The 19,114-nt window shown below is 40.0% G+C and overlaps 1 protein-coding gene across 2 annotated transcripts in view; it reads left to right on the top strand.

Moving 5' to 3' along the window:
- chl1b (cell adhesion molecule L1-like b) overlaps window positions 1–19,114 on the top strand; it is a 945,006-nt gene that overhangs the window by 338,792 nt on the left and 587,100 nt on the right. For both annotated transcript variants that reach the window (XM_063067891.1, XM_063067890.1), the window contains 3 exons: window positions 8,506–8,702; window positions 10,551–10,568; window positions 18,403–18,508. In XM_063067891.1, the coding sequence (XP_062923961.1) occupies window positions 8,621–8,702; window positions 10,551–10,568; window positions 18,403–18,508 (206 nt within the window). In that variant the 5' untranslated portion in view covers window positions 8,506–8,620. The remainder of the gene's footprint in view (window positions 1–8,505; window positions 8,703–10,550; window positions 10,569–18,402; window positions 18,509–19,114) is intronic.

The following is a 19,114-nucleotide window of genomic DNA, read 5'->3' on the forward strand; positions in this document are numbered from 1 at the left end:
CTTAGTTGCCTTAGTGTACCTATCCAGAAAGGTCGGAAAAATTTGGGCAGCTTCTGTTTCTTGACAGGAGAGAACTAAGGGGGTGATAGATTTGAAATCTTTAAAATTACAGAAGAGTAAACATGGAGAAAATATTTTCGCTTGTGGGCTACTTCAAAAATAGAATAGCCTCAATTAATCCAAGAGGGAGTTCAAAAATAGGATAGTCATAATAAATTAAATGGTGAGTTCAAAAATAGGACATCTATAGTGAATACAATAGTGAGTTCAGAATGTATACAGAATAGTCTGACAGCGATACTTGAGATTACTAATACACGCAAGAAAGTTAAAGTGGTACATGAAGAAAAGTGATGATAGGATAAGAAGGAGAGAGGTAGAAGAGCATAATGTAGAACAGGAAAGCCCATTAAGACCAATTGGCAAGAAAACATTAATTGGAGCACAGTCATTTACATATTTTTTGCTTAGCATTAAAATTTATTCATGCGGCATTCTTATTTTGCCCCATTCTCTACCACCATCTAATGGCAAAGTAATCATTTTGGAGATAACAGCAATTCACTTGTTTTGTCCAGTCTTTGTTGTTGTTCAGTTGTTTTAATTGAGCCCGACTCTTTGTGGCCTCATGAACCATAGGGTCCAGAGGATTTTCATGGCAAGATACGGAAGTAGGTTGCCAGGCCTTTCTTTTGCGCAGATGCTGCTGCTGCCCAGGTGTGGAACCACTGGGTTTGAACTCAGTACCACCGGCCTTGAAGTCCAGTGCTGATGCCACTGTACCACCAGCCAGCCCTTGTTCCGGTCTAGTGTCCAGCATTTGACACTGCTCATGTGGCTGCCTCCACACTGGAGATAACAAAAGGCAGATTGGGTAACTGCATGGTGGAGCACCTATATTTGATCTCTAGGGCTGACCCACTGTTACCAAGTGCCTGTCATTTTAATTCTTCACTCTCTTCCTATTCTGACCTATCTGTGTCTTCTGCATTATCCCAGCAAAGGCAAACATAATCTTGAGGAAGTGCACCTCATCTTTTATCTGAATATATTGCACCCTTTGGAATCAATATCAAATTCAACAATTTCAAATAGTTTGCATTCTCTAATTCCATCAGAACTGGGCATTTCTGTTAGAGGTTATAAAAATGTAGAGTTGTGCTGTACAAAAATGGACACTTCAGCCTAACATCTCCACCCTGACCATGATGCTGTGATGAGAGTCCTTGACAAGGATGGTTTGGGCCCAACTACTGGTGTATCCGAGGCTAGGATTGTGACATGGAATACAACTGGATTGAGAACTGAGCACAAGGCAGAGATCTCTGGTTGGGCTTACAATTGAGCACTGAGGCTCCATTCTGGTGCTCTTTAATTATTCAATTATTGGCACCCAAAAAATGATTGCCAGTCAGCAGGATGATCCTGAACCCTTAAAATGGTCGTGCTAGCAATCCGTACTCCAGAGAGTTGGAGTGCCTAATCCCTGGAAGCTGGCGCGATTGGGTGTGTCTTGTCCCCTATGCTGATTCCTGATGGCCCTGTCTGCTCAGAGGTTTGGTGATGGCGGTCATGGGGGAAAACTGGATGCTAGATGTCTATTTCAGGCACACAGCATCTTTCCGCTGGTCCGAATCCCTCCCAGTCTATTAGGTATTGCTGAACACCCGGAAGCGTTTCTGAGTCCAAAAGTCTTCACACTGTGAAGACCTGTTCCCCATTGGTAAACCTGGGTGGCCATGGAGCTGATGATGGTGGGGCTAAGGGGCTGGGTCTGACAGATTTTAATTTAGAGATGTGGAAGGTGGAAATGATATTTAGCATCTTGGGGATCTGCAAGGTGTAAACCACTGGGATTATTTCCCTCGGGACTTTGAAGAGTCCAATGAACTTGTGTGCCAACTTTCTCAACTCCACCCAGAGAGGCAAATCATGAATGGACAGCAAGACGTGTTGCCTAGGCTGCAAAGCCGGTCCCTGTCTTCTCCTTCAGTATACCTTGGTCTCTGCCTTCCAGGTAAGGGCCAGCAAAATCTCTCTTGCCTTAATCCATTTTGGCCTGCAGCGTCAGATGAGATCTTCGGCCGTAGGGGACATGATGAACCCAATCGCGCCAGCTTCCAGGGTGAAATCAAGGAAGTTAAAGAACAAAGACTACCTGGCCTGCCTGGAATTCAGTTGCTTGACCTCCTGAATATAAGTCAGGTTCTTATGGTCAGTTCGAATGACAAAAGGGTTCTTGGCCCGCTCTAGCCAGTAACGCCATTCCTCCAAGGCTAACTTAACCACAAGAAGCTCCTAATTCCGGATGTCATAGTTTCTCTCTGCTGGGGATAGCTGTCTGAACAAGTATGCACACAGGTGCAGTTAACCATCAGAAGTGGCTGATGAGAAAACACTGCACCCACTCCATTATCTAAGGCATCCACCTCCATCATGAAGGAAAGGTCCGGGTTAGGAGAAAACAAGATGGGAGCTGATGTGAGCTGCTGTTTGAGCTCTGCAAAAGCAGCCTTTGCTTCGGTAGTGCAGACAAAAGAGCTTGTGGATTTCCTAGCTGACACCGTCAGCAGAGCTGCCACAGAGCTGAAGCCCCTGATGAGCTTTTGGTAAAATTTTGTGAAGCCCAGGAATCGTTGGACTTGTTTGACACTGAATAGTTGTGCCCAGTCTCTGATTGCTTGGTTCTTTGTAGAGTTCATCTTCAGATTGCCACTGTAGAATATGAAACCCAAAAATGAAATGGTTGTTGCACGAAACTCGGACTTCTCGGACTTGACATAAAGTCCATGGTCCAGAAGCCTCTTTAAAATGTTTGCCATGTGCTCCTCCATGGACTTCGAGAAGATTAGTATATTGTCCAAGTAGACAAAGGTGTACATATGGAGAGTGTCCCAGAGCACATCATTAATAAAGGCCTAAAAGACTGCTGGAGCTTTCACAAGACTGAAAAGCATAACTAGGTACTCAGAGTGCTCTGTCAGTGTACTGAATGTGGTCTTCCATTCATCACCCTCCTTTATACGGACCAGATTGTATGTATTCTGCAAGTCTAACTCCCTGAATGCTCTAACCCCTTGGAGCATCTTGAAAGCCGATCCGCATGGAGTCGACTGACTCCTGAACAGGGGACAGACAGGTCATGGTCTAAGGCTGGGTGTGGAACTATGATGTGTTGAGGTCAGGCTCAGGCTAGCCCTCTTTGATCTCTTGATATAGTCCCATTTATGCTCTGCCAGATGATTATTGATTCGAATGGATTGGTTGATCAGAAGCTCTAAGTCATCTGCTGGCTCTCCCAAGGTGAGGATATCCTTTGAGCCCGTGGCAGTATAGAGTGACCAAGGCTCCCTGTTTCAGCATCTCTCTTGGGCCAATGTCCAAGACTTTAAATAGTGTAGTTGTCTGCTGACCATGCACCCTGTTGTATCTTCTTCAGACTGTCTAAGGCTCGGCAGGCTTCAGCTGGGTGATAGAACAACTTCCATGTGCCGGCCATGAATTCCTCTGTATCTGAGTAAACCTCCGACCTTCATTCACAATGCGCGGAGTCCCAGGCCAGGGATCTTCCAGTCAGAAAAGAGATAATGAAGGCCACCTTCCTGTGCTCCAGAGGAAACCAGGGTGGCTGGATTTCAAACATTAATGAGTATTGAATGAGCCCAGGTCACTGTCAAATCCCCTCTAGGACTGGAAGATGTACTGGCTTCCTCCTCGTGATAATTGACAAATGGCTACCCGGATGTCATGTATCTCGAAGCTCTGTCTGGAAATCTTCTTGCCGTGGCTGGTCACAGCAGATGATAGACTCTAATACTCTAATAATAGACTCTATGGGTCCATAGTGGCCAATGTACTGTGACTAGAGTCCTTGACGAGGATTGCTTAGATCCAAATGCTGGGGTATCTGAGGCTAGGATCGAGACATTGTTTCAAACTGAATCGAGAACTGAGCATAAAACAAAATGCTAGACGATATCTCTGGTCGGCCTTATGATTGAACACTGAGGTTCCATTCAGGTGCTCTTTAAATACTCAATTCTTTGTTCCCAAAACATGACTGTGAATTAGTGGGATTGTCCCGAACTATTAGAGGGGCTGTGCCAGCTATCCATACTCTGGAAAGTTCGAAGTTTGAGTTCAGAAGGACAGCAGGTTCTGGCAGTTGGCTTTGCAAACTGACGCCAGTCAGACAAGAGACTATTATCACAAAGAGATGAAAAAATAAGCGCAATGGAATAATAATATAGGTTGTTGTGAAAATTAGTTTTTGATAAAGGTCTTTCTCATGAGATTTGAATTATTTTTGGATTTAATGTCTATATTCCTGACTTCTGAAACATGACACAGTTTGCAATATTAAAACAACAGACTATGTTTAATAATTTTATTATTCAACACCTAATAAAGGGCCGAGGGATATCTTGTGGCTCAGTAAGAGATGTATTTGGTTTTTGCTTCCCTGCTGTTCAGTTTTTGCCTCATTTAATATAAATTCCTCCAACATAGAAAAAGAACAGTTTATAATCTGTGTATGGAGATATAAAATATTAGAAAAAGGTTAGAATAAAGCAAAGACAATGCTGGATCTCCCAACTGGTCAGACACATCTGAGAATGGAAACGATTATGTTTCAGGAGTTGGTTCTTTGTCACAACAGAAAAAAATACTGTAGGTATTAAATCTTGGACGTGGAGCAATAATGTGCCTTCAGAAAAGATCTGAGCTCATAAATTTATTGCAATTGCTTTGATGGTTTATGACCCAGAATGAAGTCTGCCAGATAAATGAGCTCTCGCAGTCCTCTATCACCACAGAGTAGGGTGTCTTGAAATAGATGTTTGCATGTTCAGGAAGGGAGAAGTATGGATCTTCCAGTTATATTTTGCTGAGTGGGGAGCAAATTGACATGTAGCACATACAAAATGCTAGAGGAACTTTGCAAGCCAGGCAGAATACATGGACGCAAATAAACAGTCACTGTTTTGGACTGAGATCCTTCATCAGGACTGGAAAGGAGGAGTGCAGGACTCAGAATAAGAAGATGGAGTGAGGGGATGTATACGCTAGCAAGTGATAGGTGAAATGAGGAAAATGAGAGCGTAGGTGGTAACGGGGTGAGCAGGGATGATGTCAGAAGCTGCAAAGTGATTGACAGAAGAAGTAAAAGGCTGAAGAGGAAGGAGGAAACCAGTAGGAGAGGGCAGGTGACCTAAGAATAAAGGGAACCAAACAGATAACATGAGAGTAGGGGAGGAGAGGAGAATGTGTGAGAGTGTAACCAGAATGGTGAATAGGAAAAGGGGTGAGGTGTAAATGTTTGTACTCCCCCTCCTCCCTCTACCACCTTGCTCTGGCTTCCACACCCCTTCCTTTTCAGTCCTGATGAAGGGTCTTGGCCTGAAATGACGATGTTTATTTCCCGCCATAGATGTTGCCTGACTTGCTGAGTTCCTCGGCATATTATTTGTGTAATTCAAGCTTTCCAGCACCTGCAGAGTACTTGTGTCTACAAATTGACATGTGATTATCTGATTGCTAGTGGGAATTCAAGTTTGATTGGAATCTTTTATGTTCAATCATTCTGAGGATTGTATAGCCAATATAGTCTCAAACAAAGAATAAAACTCTTACTTTAGTTACATGTGTTGCTCTGTTAATAAATTACCATTCTAATGAATTGAAGTCCTGAGCAGTTGTTGAAATTGAAAGATTGGTGTAACATTTGTGTCTTTAAGAAGCAGCCTTGTAAAAATGAAGGAGATATATTATAGCAACTCTCTAAAATATTGCACAAAAAAAGTTCTATCTTGCATCTGGACTTGATATTTAAGATAATTAGAACTGAATCAATGAAAACACTGATTGTAATTTCGAGTCCCTTGAAGAAAGACAATTACAAGACAGAAGGTAGCAGAGTCTCTTCCCAACCATTCTGATCAACAGAACAGTTTAAGAATAAAAGCCATTGACGTGATGTTAATGAATATGGCATATTGGCACATGATAACAGTTAGATGCACTAAACTAGAATTAATTTCCAATGTCAACTTTGACATGTGTTAAATATTAATTTCTCAGTATATGATCTTTGGATTTCAGCAGCAACTGACTTTTTTATATATCTGTGGTACAACAAACATCTCCTGTCAGAAAGGTAACTCATGAAGTCTCTCTATCGTCGACTGCTTCATGTCCTCATGTAAGGAACTTCGAGAGGATGCAAGTCTGCCAAAGATATAACCTGGATTTTCTAAGGAATGCTTATTTGCTGCAGGCTGCAGTTCCCTTTCCTAGAACTATTTTGGCTTTAGAAGTGCTCTTCACTGCTTGATGCTAGACATCAAACAAGCAGAGGAATGACCTCCCATTGTATATCGAGGAGATCTGAACCATTGCAGTCTCCTCTCAGGAATGGATAAAGCATAACCTGAAGCATGACTTTGCTTTCATCAAAAGACAAAATAGAGACCAAGTTTGACAACGCAATGCATCATAATCTTTCATAGCAGCAGCTTTTTATTAGTGTAATGTGGCTTCAAGTACTATTTAGGCATCCTTTTCTTTAGGTTAACAACTCTTTGTGATTTGTGCTGCAGGAGGGCAACTAAGCAAAGAAGAATCCACTCCAAAAAAGATAGAATTGGTCTTGTTCTGCTTGCGGGTAAAGTCAAGACTAGGAACCATAAATATAATATATTTACTAATTATTTCACTGGGGAATTCCTGTAAACATTTTGCCCTGAGAGTTTGCAGAATGTGGAATTAACTCCCACAGGAAACAGCTGTTGTGAGCAATTTAAATGCATTTCTGGGGATCTTGATAACCACAAACAAGAAAGATGTAGAAGCTTCAGGTGAAGTGGCTAGATGGGGATAATCACTGGCATGGAGCAATTGTCCTGAAAGACCTGATTGTATGTTGCACCTTCTCTATAATTCTGTGTGTAAGGGTTTGCTTTAAAATAAGGTGTTCTCAGTGAGCCAGTCTCTTCTAATATATTTAAAATACTTCAACAAAGGAATAACATCCACAATTAAAATGTTTTCCCCAAACAGCAGGTGGGGACAGTGACAGGACTCCTCCTTTGACAGCATTTAAACCAAGCAAAATCAGCAAGGCATGGGAGGGTTGGTCACCCAGTGGACAAGGAAGAGAAAAATTGATGTAGCATTGTGAGGGGTGAGGATGTAACAACAAGATGTCCTGTCCCATATTTAATTCCACCGTTCAGCCCAATTTTATCTTTTAATTTTTTGGTTAACTTTTGCCATTGAGTTGGGCGCAATATTTGAGACGTTTCTTGTAATTTCCTGAGTATTCTGCATTTCAGTATGATTTGATTTGCCATGCTTCTGCCGATATGTGCACAAGCATGAATATTCCAAGCAAGCTTCGCGACCACCATGCATATAGCCGCATGCCATAATCTGACAGGTCTGACACCAGCTCATTATGATAGTCTCTCCAGAGCCCAAGCAAACCCTCATGGACTTGTCCAGGAGCACCCGACTTGTCAGTCATTGGTATTAGGCCTAAGGCACTCTTTTGACCATGACCGACTGCAATTTTCACCCAACTGAAAATTGATTTAGAATCATTTTTTTCTGTAATTGCTTTGTGTTGTGAATGAACCCACTGATCTTGTTTATCTCCCTAATGAGCTTCTTAGTTTGACAATGTGCTGTATCATAATCTACCTTAGCAGCAGCTTTTGAGAGGTGTAGAGGGGTTTCAAGTACCACTTAAATTCCTTTCCTTTAGTTTAGCAACTCTTTGTGACTGGTGGACAGAATACCTTACGTAGTAAGCAAGTTTCTTTCATACCTGAAACGAAGATGCAGTATTCATGCTTTTTATAATATATTAGCAAAAGCTAATTGATTTTGCAAAAAAATCGATTTTGCTTGCTAATCTATGATATCATTATCCCACAGAAGAGAAAATACCATTTACTAAATTTAAATTTTCTTGGTGATATTTTGCTGAAGTTAACTGAAGGTATCGAGATTCTAATGTATGGTACATATTTTCGAAGAAACTATTTTCAAAGGCTTTATTTTCATTCATGTCTAAATAATATTTTGAATCTTTTTTTTGGAATATCTGTAAAGTGGTTTTGGAATATCTGTAAAGTGGGATCCCCTCTAGCAGTCACAACAAATCCCAAAAGGAGCGGTGTGAATTACTTCCTTTACCCTATCGCTGCTGTCATAGTAATCTGATTGCATAAAGTTCAATGTTCTGTTTATCTGTGTGAAATCAGAACAAACTGAGAAAAGTAGACTTGCACTTACGCCTCTCCTGTGGGAGAAAGTGGATATAAGAAAAAGGCATCTTATTTTAATGCAAAAATCTTGCATTCACAGCGAGGAAAAAAGGACTAAATTACATTGATGGTAAGATGTATTATACCTTGCAATCTATTAGGGTTTACTTCAGTTTAAGTCCTGGACTGCATGTAGATTAATGCTGATTAATTTTCACCCTTTGTACCTCTCTAGATTCTGGTCAGTGTGACTCATGGCTATACGCTAGGCTGAACTGCAACTCAGTGGAATCACAGGAGAAATCTTCACATTTTCTTTTGGATCTTGTCTAATCTCCCAATTGTTGAAGATGCTACTGAGCACAAGAAGTTTCCTATTATGTTTGCTGTGCTGGTCTAAGTGGAGTTCATCCATGGAGATTCCAGAAGAGGGTAAGACAAAATGAATTAAATATTTGCTTTCTATATCACTTTCATTGGTCTGAATATCTAGTTTTAAGTGTCTATATTGGTATTAGTTCTTTTCCCATCTTATCCATATAAGCTAATGAATTTTAGGAAGTCCTCATTAATTAGAATGCTACAGTTGTACCTCTGGTATTGTGATTTTGAACAGTCCAGTTCGAAATAATATGTATAAATTTGCTATCAATGTCAGCAATCTTCTTGTCTCTCATTTTGATGAAAAATGAAGCACTCCGGATATTTGGAAAAATCAGTGTTTCCAAAAAGTGAATTTAATATTAAGGAGTTGAAGTAGTAAAAAATAATCCCTTTTATTGCCAAGAAATCTGCAGCAGAATCCTATCAAGCTTTTGTAATTTTCTGATCCAGTTGCAACCAGCTACTGACGTGCAATAAATTATTGATGAGACTTGATCTATTATTCAGGCTTTTAATGTGGCTGCTGGGCATGGCAGCATAAATGTTCATTACCAGGATGTCTTATATGTGCAGTATAAAAAAGAACTAGCTACTTATAATAAGAAAGATAATTGAACAATTAATGAAGTAGCTGTCATTGTGGTTTAATAAATGTAATGTTATAGCTATGTTATCCAGTGTTTTACACACTAGTTGACGGATTTGTTGCTAATAATGTTTATGGTTTTCTTTTTAATTATTAAGTTATACAAGTATATAATTGAAAACAATTTGATTCATAAGTGCATATAAATATCAGAAGGTACAGTATGATTAAGACGATCAAAAATTTCCAATAATTTACATTCTAAATTTTCATAAGAAATGTATGCCTGAAATGACTGGCAAATCTTTTGAGGATGTTAAGTTGATTAATTGTTGAATTGGTTGCAATTTTGGGTCTGATTAATCTAATATTTGTGTGGTTTTATTACAGTGTAATTAGAGGAAATTAAATTAACTGTTGGCTGTTAAATTTTCAGATGAGATTGAACTGGTAACCTATACTTCAGTAGATCCTGATCCTGCTGCCTTCTATGATAGAAAGCAGGGATTTAGACTCCAACGCAATATGTTATCCAAGTAGAATTTAAAGCTGGGATTTTATCAAAAGCCAGACTGTTGGCACCAGGACAACCAATTCTGCTAGTAGCAATATATTTTTATGTTGCTGTCTGTTTTGTCTCAGCTGGGAAGTACTAGCTTCCTCTATTTACTCTGCTAAAACCATTCGAATTAACCTATCAGTGGAATTATGCACAATAAGGCAGATGAACACGAGTCTAAACTTAAATTTCACCAGACTGTTTCAAACCAATGAATGAAATAATTGAAAGAAACTTAACAATCAAGGTACGCTTAAAATTATGCTCTTAAATATGCCAATCTAAACGGTGCAAAACTTTATGTAAAAAAATTTTTAACCCAAACTTGGAAAAGTAAGCACCATTGGAGGTGATAAAAATGTCTGTCATTATCTACAAATAGGTAATTTTGCATTAATTTTAAGCTCATAGATGACCAAGCAAGTAAGTAATTGTTTTTTTGAATGTTCCACTCAGTTTTCATGCTCAGGTTACAAAAATACTAAAGAAAAGACTGGATAATATAGAGAGTGTGTGTGTGTGTTGGCGGGGGGGGGGTGTTGGTTGTTGATGCTTTTAATGCTGCTTCTGAAAAGGATGTGGTTTGGGACTTTGATGTTCCATCATTCATTCTATGAGGTCTCTTGTTTCGTGGATGACTGTGAAGAGTATGAATTTCAGGTTGTTTACTGTATACATTCTCTGATTAAAGGAACCTAAAAAGTAGTAACTGCTGTTTTCATTTTTCATTTGCCTTTCCTTGGATCTAAAGCTTTCATTCAAGAAAGAAGTAAGTTTTCCTATTATAAGTAAAGCCTACTTATCTGTTTCTTGAGGTTCGTTTTATGTAGTACTTCACAAACAATCTGTGCATGGATTGCATCTTATTTCTTTATTTACTCCAACTCAGAATTGTTTCTGACAAAATTTCCACACCAGTGCTCACCTTCCATTGAAAACTTAATGAAAATTTCTGAATCCAGGATCAGAAGAAGTAAATAAGAGGAGTTAAGCTCAACCAAAGGCATGAAACCACGACCTTTAAGTCAATGTACAGTTTATAGATTTTCAATACAAATTGACTGACTATTGTGTTTGAACAATGCAATAAGATGTTTAACAATAATTCATCCTTCACTCACCACTTATTTCTTACACCTTGCTCTCCCACTCAGTTTTATTTTCTTCATCATCAGTAGATTGAAATCAAGGTCCATTACAAATCTAACGAGTTCTTTCCAAAGAGCATTGTAATGGAGAACTTAAATTAGCCTCCATTTCCTCTCTAAAATTTTTAAAACACAAATATGGTTTTATATAATCATGACCCTAGGTCACAGCATCTTCAAACAGTTTTAAGCATTAGGACATCACGCACTTTACACTGCAGTCAATTCCTTCATTTTATAAAGGTGAACCAGCAATGAGGATTGTGGTGGATTACTAAACAGCAATTCCAGCATTCATTACACCCAACACTGATAAGCAACTGTTAAGCAATCACTGTATGTTTAACGATCATATAATAAATCTTTTTGAGTAGTAAATAATTTAAAGCAATAACCCTACAGATTCGAAAATTTGCCTTATAAAGAATGCTCAGCAAAGATTTTCAGGTGGATAGAATTTTTCTGTCAGCATTGACTCTTGTAATCCCTGGAATAGGTCAGCAAGGTTATTAAAGAAGTAATGTGGATGCTGGAAGAAACCAGGCTGAAGTAGGAATACCTGTCATATAAATTAGCTGCCAAAGGCAGTCATGTTCTTGCAGCTCCTTGTGATGTAAAATCTCTGAGGGTCCTGTATTCTCATTCATCAACATTGGAGAATTGTGTTTACCTCGATGAATGCCAAACATCAAGAATAAGTCACACTACTGAATGCAAATGCATGACCTTCATGCCGGATGATTGACAGCATGCATCTCTGTAGTGCTGATCACAAAATACATAGTCAAAATTAATCAAAAAATTGAAAGAGTTTTACTGTTTGGTGATAGTAGCATACTTAATCCTGGAACGAAGATGTATTAACAAATTTGATAAGCTGTACAAAAAGTTCTAACTTAATAATAAATTTTGCTGCGGCTAGGTTGTTGTTCATGTTCAAAGTCATGTTCATGTTCATGGAACCACCCAGCAGTCTCCAGCTCTCTGGAGACAAAGGTGCAGAGCTGCAGTAATGGTGCTATGCTATGAATTATATAGGATTACATAGGATGTGCAAAACAAATAGAATGCAAGTGACTGCAAGAGTCTGTGTGATTGTAGCTGAGACAGAGAGAGTCATGTGAATGGACCTTCAGTCTTCATTAATAGCTTGGTTATGGAGGCCCAGTTTGAGATCAATGTAAAAATGTTTTTCCCAGGACAAGGTAATTGTATTTACATTTCCCCTAAGTGCCCAATGTTTCACTGTACAAACCCTTACTTCGAAGTTGCATCCCAGAAATGGCTCATTCCTACTGAAACAACTACATTGAACCTTGTGAAAACATTCAGAACGAAGTGCTCAGTGTTGTCAGGCTGCAGTCTCCTGGATAGCTTTAAGCAGGAGCATCTGTGAAAATTTCCAAAGTCTGCCAAATGTACAATGACGCCTTCCTCACTGTGTGGAACCTGTCAAGAAATTCTTCTCAGAGTGGGGATGTGCGAGAGGATTTCTGGAGCATGACCATCTATTCAGCAACATTTCAATGTGATTATGAAATAAGAGATTAGCTAATTTCCTTTAAATTTACATTGACATATATTTCTAACAAAATATGCTGAGCTTCATTTTTATGGTCGAATACTGCAATTATTGGTTATCTTCCCATCTGACCAAATAAAATGACAGACTTTTTCTAGTTAAATGGCTGCCTAATAGCAGAAGTGGGGGATTGCTGTTCTGATGTATTTTTAGACTATAGAATTTTGGAAGGCTGGAACACCTCAATTTAACCAGTGTGCTATCTCTCCTCCAATCATTTATGTCTGTGCAGGCATGAAATTTCAGTACAATTTTCTTCAGAATGTTTCAACCGAGATGATTTTAGGGTTGTAGTTCACTTTATTTCACGCAGTCAGCATGGCTAGCAGAAAAAAATAACATTTCATCTGGAGCAGCAGCATTGAATGAAGTGTTGAGAAATTGTGAATTTAACCCGAGCTGATGTTTTGTGACTATTTAATCTGAACCTGCTGCTCGGTGTAACTTACCCAGTTTGTGGTGTTGTGAAATCCGTGTTTTTGTGAAGTTTTTGGCACCACTAACTCTCATTGGTCTTCATCTGCTTAAAATTTTTTCTGAATTGTCTGGAGAGACTGCAGATGCTGAAATCCAGAGCAGAAAACAAGCTACTGGAAGAGCTCAACAGATCAAACATCATTGTGGAGACAAGGGGATAATTGTCGTTTCAGGTCAATGTCGAGCTTCAGGACTGAGAGTATAAAGTGGATATAGCCAGTGTATGGACATGAAAGGGAGAGACAAGACAGATGCTTGGAGATGATGTTGAATTAGATGAGAGTGTGACGATGGGCAGGTGGAGCCAAATGGAACAAGAGATGGGAAAGGTGAACTGAGGGAAAAGAACTGCAGGTATATATATGGGTGATGGGCAAATGGAACAAAGTGGAGGAGGGTGATGAGTTTAAGTAATGGAGGAGGGAGTTATGAAAAAGGTGAACAATGAGAGAGAGATCATGAATGGTCTGATGATAATAGGAAAGGAACACAGAGAGTGTGATTTACCTAAAATTGGAAAACTTAATTTTCAGACTATTATGCTGTAGGCTTCCTAGTGTCCTTTTGGTTTACGCTTGACCTTGCTGTGACAATGGAGAGGTCAAGGACAGAGCTTGGTAGGAATAGGAAGACAAGACGAAATAGCATACAACGGGAATCTCAAGGTGGACATTGTGAATGGACTGCAGGTATTCTGCAATATGGTTGCCTAGTCTATGCTTTGTCTCGTGTGTGTAGATGAGTCACATCAAGAGCACTGAATAGAATGGAGAGGCTGGAAGAAATGCTTGTGAATCTCTGCTTCACTAGGAAGGGCTGGTTTGGTCCCTGGATGGTGGTGAGATAGAACATATAGGGTCAAGTGTTGCATCTCCTACAGTGGGAAGGGATGAGTGGACCAGGAGTTATGAGTAGTGTGAACCCTGTGGAAGAGGTAACTGGGCTGGGTAGGGGGAGGGAGGGAAAGATGTGATTTGTGGTGGGATCATGTTGTAACTGGAAGAAGTAGTGAAGGATGATGTGCTGGATGAAGGGCCTACTGAGGTGAAAGTTGAGGATCAGAGGAACTCTCTGTTCTGATTGGAGAGAGAGGGTATCAGATCAGGTATGTAGGAAACGGATTTATCTGAGAGGACTCTATTAATCACACCAGAGGGGAAGACATGTTTCCTGAAGAAGAAGGGTATTTCAGATGTCCTGAATGAAAGCTCTCATCTTAAAGAGGGAGAATAGAAGTGGAAAATCTGAGAAAAGAAGATAGTGTCCTTGTAAGAGACAGGTCAGGAGGAGATTTTGGAGAGTAGTGGCAGGAGTCTATAGATGAATAGTAGTCATCAGTGGCTAATTTGTCCTCTGAGATGGAAAAAGAAATGCTGAAAAGAGGGAGAGCAGTGTCAGAAAGAGTCCAGGAGAAGTTGGTGGTAAAATTGATGAGTTCCATAAGAGTTTACGAAGCAGCACCATTACAGATATAGAGATATCAGAGGAAGTGTTGGGAAGGAATACTAGAGTCAGCTTGGAATATGGACTGTCCCACATAAACAACAAAAAGGCAGGCACAGCCTTTATGAGTGCCATGGCTACACTCTTCGTTTGTACAAATAGTAAGTTATTCGGAGGTAAGTACACGTCAATCATGCGGATGGACGTTTTAGTAGAGAGGAACTTTTGCTTCTTAGGTGAGGCAGTTGACATCAGGGAACTGAATGTTGTAAAAAAGTCAGAGGGCACGAGAGGAGTCCTGGATGCAGGTGTGAAGGAACTGGACCAGGTGATGCAGGATAGAGCCAAGGTACGAGAAGATAAGCTCAGTGGAGAAGAAGCAGGAAAGAAAACGGTTGGCTTTCCAGGAAAATCTATTTGTGTATTATGGGTATGAGACAAAAGCTGGCAGTGCAGGGATGGAGAACTATCAGCTTGGAGGGTGTGCAGGGGGGATCCAATGCGGTGAAATATTTAACGGTCTATTTACCCTATCACACTGCATTAGCTGCACCAGGCCTTAATGGCTCACCATGTATAAGCCCTTTCTTCAACTGCAGAGTGATAGTATCCAAGCAGGGCTTCTTTAACTGTCAGCAAATGGAACCCGGGAAGGTGGGGAGTGTACACTGGATTAAGGGTATGGGGTCATGGTGAAGGGAAGGGGCAAGGCTGAGGTGAAGGCTTCAATCATTCACACCATATTGTGAGATGAGTAGAAAGTGTAGAATTATTATCTAAGTCAATAGAGATGAGTTTGTGCTCATCTAAGTTTTCTGTTCCTGCTGGCAGTTGTATTTTTGTGACTAGCTGCCTTGCAACATAATTTTCTCAAGCTCACAGAACACTGTCACAAAGCCAGGTTAAAATTACTGTAACTATACCAAATGATATACAGTGCAAATGCACAGTTCCATCTCATAATTATGTTATTGAAATTATTATTAGAGGTTTGCTATCAAACTTATAATTGGTAAAAATAGCAATGGCTGAACATAACATTTGAAATAGTTCATTATCTGAGATAAACAATGACAAGACAACTGACAGTAATTGGTGGAAAACAGATTAATTCCATATCATTGTGTTTATTTTAAGTCAGTGGAAAGAACTTTGGATGCCAGCCCATTTAGCATTACTAACTGAGGCAAATTTCTAGGCCATGGCAGATAAATTTACAAAAGTTAAAAAAGAAAATCTTTATAGTGCTCATGTTAGAGTGTAAATAGAATAAAGTATCCTAACAGTCATTTGTTGATTGATTGTGTATGAGAGCTGTGGGGAGTCATATATCAGGAATACAGATTGTGCTGAGAAATAGGAAGAAGGTGCGTTTTTTAAACTGGAAGTTAACAAATCCTGATGATTCTGTACGAGTGTGAACAAATTATTAAGGAATGGATGAAAATGAACTAAATACTGACTTTACTTACCACTGATGTCTCATACTGGAATGAATAATAGACCCAATAGTGCAGTTAGGATAGTCATTGGGAACTTCTTTCCAGATAAAAATAGGTCAGCAGATTTTAGGTCTGGAGACTAAAATCCACAAAATGTGAAAGATAGCAACATTTTGTTATCACCTCTGTATCAATGGCTTAGAATTCACCAAGCTCCCTCATATAATTACAAACAAGAGAAAATCTGCAGATGCTGGCAATCCAAGCAATTTACATATAAAATGTTGGAGGAAATCAGCAGACCAGGCAGCATCTGTCATCTATGGAGAAGAGTAAACAGTCTACGGTTTGGGCTCGACCCTTCAGCAGGACTGGAGAAAGAAAAATGAGGAGTCAGAGTTAGAAGGCGGGGGGAGAGGGAAAAAGCACAAGGTGATCAGTGTAATCGGGAGGGGGGTTTGAAGTAAAGAGCTGGGGTTGATTGGTGAAAGAGATACAGGGCTGGAGAAGCAGGAACCTGACAGGAGAGGAAAGAAGGCTATGGAAGAAAGAAAAGGGGGAGGAGCATCAGAGGGAGGTAATAGACAGGTAAGGAGATGAGGTGAGACAGGAAAAAGGGAATGGGGAATGGTGGGGGTGGGGGGAAATGATCAGAAGTTCGAGAAATTGATGTTCATGTCCTCAGGTTGGAGGCTACCCAGATGGGATATAAGGTGTTACTTCTCCAACCTGAGCGTGGCCTCATAGCAGCAATAGAGGAGGGCATGGATTGTTGGAAAAGGGAAGTGGAATTAAAATGGGTGGCCACTGGGAGATCCCAGTTTTTCTGGTGGACAGCGTGTGGGTGCTCGCCGAAGTGGTCTCCCAATCTACATTCAGTCTCACCAATGTACGTGACGTCACACAGGGAGCACTGGGTACAGTAGATGACTCCAACAGACTCAAAGGTGAAATGTTGCCTTACCTGAAAGGACTATTTGGGGACCTGAATGGTAGTGAGGAAGGAGGTGTAGGGGTGGGTGTAGCTTGTAATGATCAGTGTCAGGAGCGAGGTCAGTGGGGAGGGACAATTGGACAAAGGAGTGGCATCGGGACCTTCTGTCCTCTCCTGTCAGTTTCCTCCCTATCCAGCCCTGTATTTCTTTCGCCAATCAACTTTACAGCTCTTTACTTCACTCCTCCCCCTCCCAGTTTCACCTCTCATCTTGTGTTTCTTCCTCCCCTCCCCAGTCTAACTCTGACTCCTCATCTATTTTTCTCCAGTCCTGATGATGTGTTTCAGCCCGAAATGTTGACTGTACTCTTTTCCAAAGATGCTGCCTGGTCTGCTGAGTTCCTTCAGCATTTTGTGTGTTATCCCTCATATAATTGCCTGGTGGACTAATCTTGACAGTACAAATTACAAATGTGTATATTCATCAAGCATAATAATGAAGACATTAGAACTTGAAAGAAATTTGCCATATTAATTTTGTTGCAATTAATATTTACCTCTTGTGACAAAACTGTTGCCTGGGATGGGAAGCTGATGTATGGGGACTGACTAGCTCAGTTGGGCTTATGTTCACTCAATTTTAGAAGATGATCGAGGAATCTCCGAGAAATGTACTGCATTCTAACAGGACTGGACAGAGTAGATACAGGAAGAAATTTCCTGGTGATGGTGGACATAGAGTTACAGCCGAATGATAAGCGGCTAGCCAGTTAAGTCTGTGTTGAGAAACTTTTGTTCTTTCCTAGAAAGTTGTGAACCCCTGTGAAATCTTCCATTACAGAAAGCATTTGAGGCCAACTCATTAAATATATGCAAAAAGGTGTCGTGTATTTCTTGGGGGGGGCGGGAGCTGGAGGGAACAAGGAACATAGGAGAAAGAAGGAACTAGGTACTGAATTAGAATAACAAGCCCTATTGATATTTAATGTCAGAACAGGCTTGAATGGTGAAATGTTCTACTCCTGCTCTATATTTCATTTGAAAGAATGTACTGTTGTGTGATACTTCCTCTACTCTTAACAAATCCTATCGAGTGTTTCTATTTATCCCACAGTGATGCAAGTATCTTTGGATAAGCAGGCATTACAATTAAATGTTTCCATGAATCTTCTCGACCATAATCCTGGATATTAAAAAAAAATAAACGCAAATGAATTGCGGCAATTTAAATTCTACATGCAGTGCAGAGAATGTTTCTGAGAATGTACTGATCATAATATCACAAGCAGATTTTTCAAATTATTTTCATACAGCTAGAAGTGATAACTCTGGGAAATGGATTATTAAAAATATTCATTACGACTTCATTACTGTGTTCAGTTATGAGAACTGCTTCAACAACTTGACCTCTAATGCTTCAGTATTTCATATGGTATTTGAATTTAGCTCTCATAAGCCTTTAACAGTAGAATTAGTTAACTGTGAGAGTGAGTGATTAATTGATTTGGAATTATATTTCACCCTTCCATTTCATTATTGCAATTTAATTAATGTTTTACTTGAAAATATTTTTCCAGTTCAGCAGCCTCCAACTATAACACAGCATTCCCCCAAGAAGCATGTTGTATATCCAACCGATGATTTTGTTATCAAGTGTGAAGCTAGAGGAAACCCAGCACCATTGTAAGTATTTACATTTGTACCATATAGCACAGATGCTATAAGAAGCATTGATTATCTACTGAACAAAATGGTGCTTAATAATATCTGTAAAGCATCTTTTTACCTGGTAACTTGTATTTGTCCTCACTGTAATGGATGACCCAGCCTAGCATCTTGTACTGTAGACTGCATTACACTTATGTTTAATCGAATAATGCAAGCTTCCCTACCACACAAATCCATGGCAATACCTAGGCTGTGTAGTTTTGAATAGAGATGTGTTTTACCAATGAAGCTTGAGTGTCATGTAGTCTTCAGTCTGACATTTCTTCTTGACCAAGGAGATCAGGTCAAAAGGTACAAGACAGAAGATGATCTGACTCTACTCTCTGAACAGGAAAGCAGATGGTTGAAGAACCACATTGATGAATGAAGGTAGTGCTGGAGGATTCATATTTGATTGTTGTGGTATACCATTGCCATTGGACGTATTAATTTTCTACAAAGGATCAAGGATTGGTATATGCTAAAATAAACCATGTGCCAGACCCTTCCATGTAGCAATAGACAAGGGGTGATTGGAACAGGTGAGGCTATCACCGGCAGTCTCGGGGCTCAGCCCTGTAC

The sequence above is a fragment of the Mobula hypostoma genome, chromosome 15 (assembly GCF_963921235.1).
Source record: "Mobula hypostoma chromosome 15, sMobHyp1.1, whole genome shotgun sequence".
NCBI lineage: Eukaryota > Metazoa > Chordata > Chondrichthyes > Myliobatiformes > Myliobatidae > Mobula > Mobula hypostoma.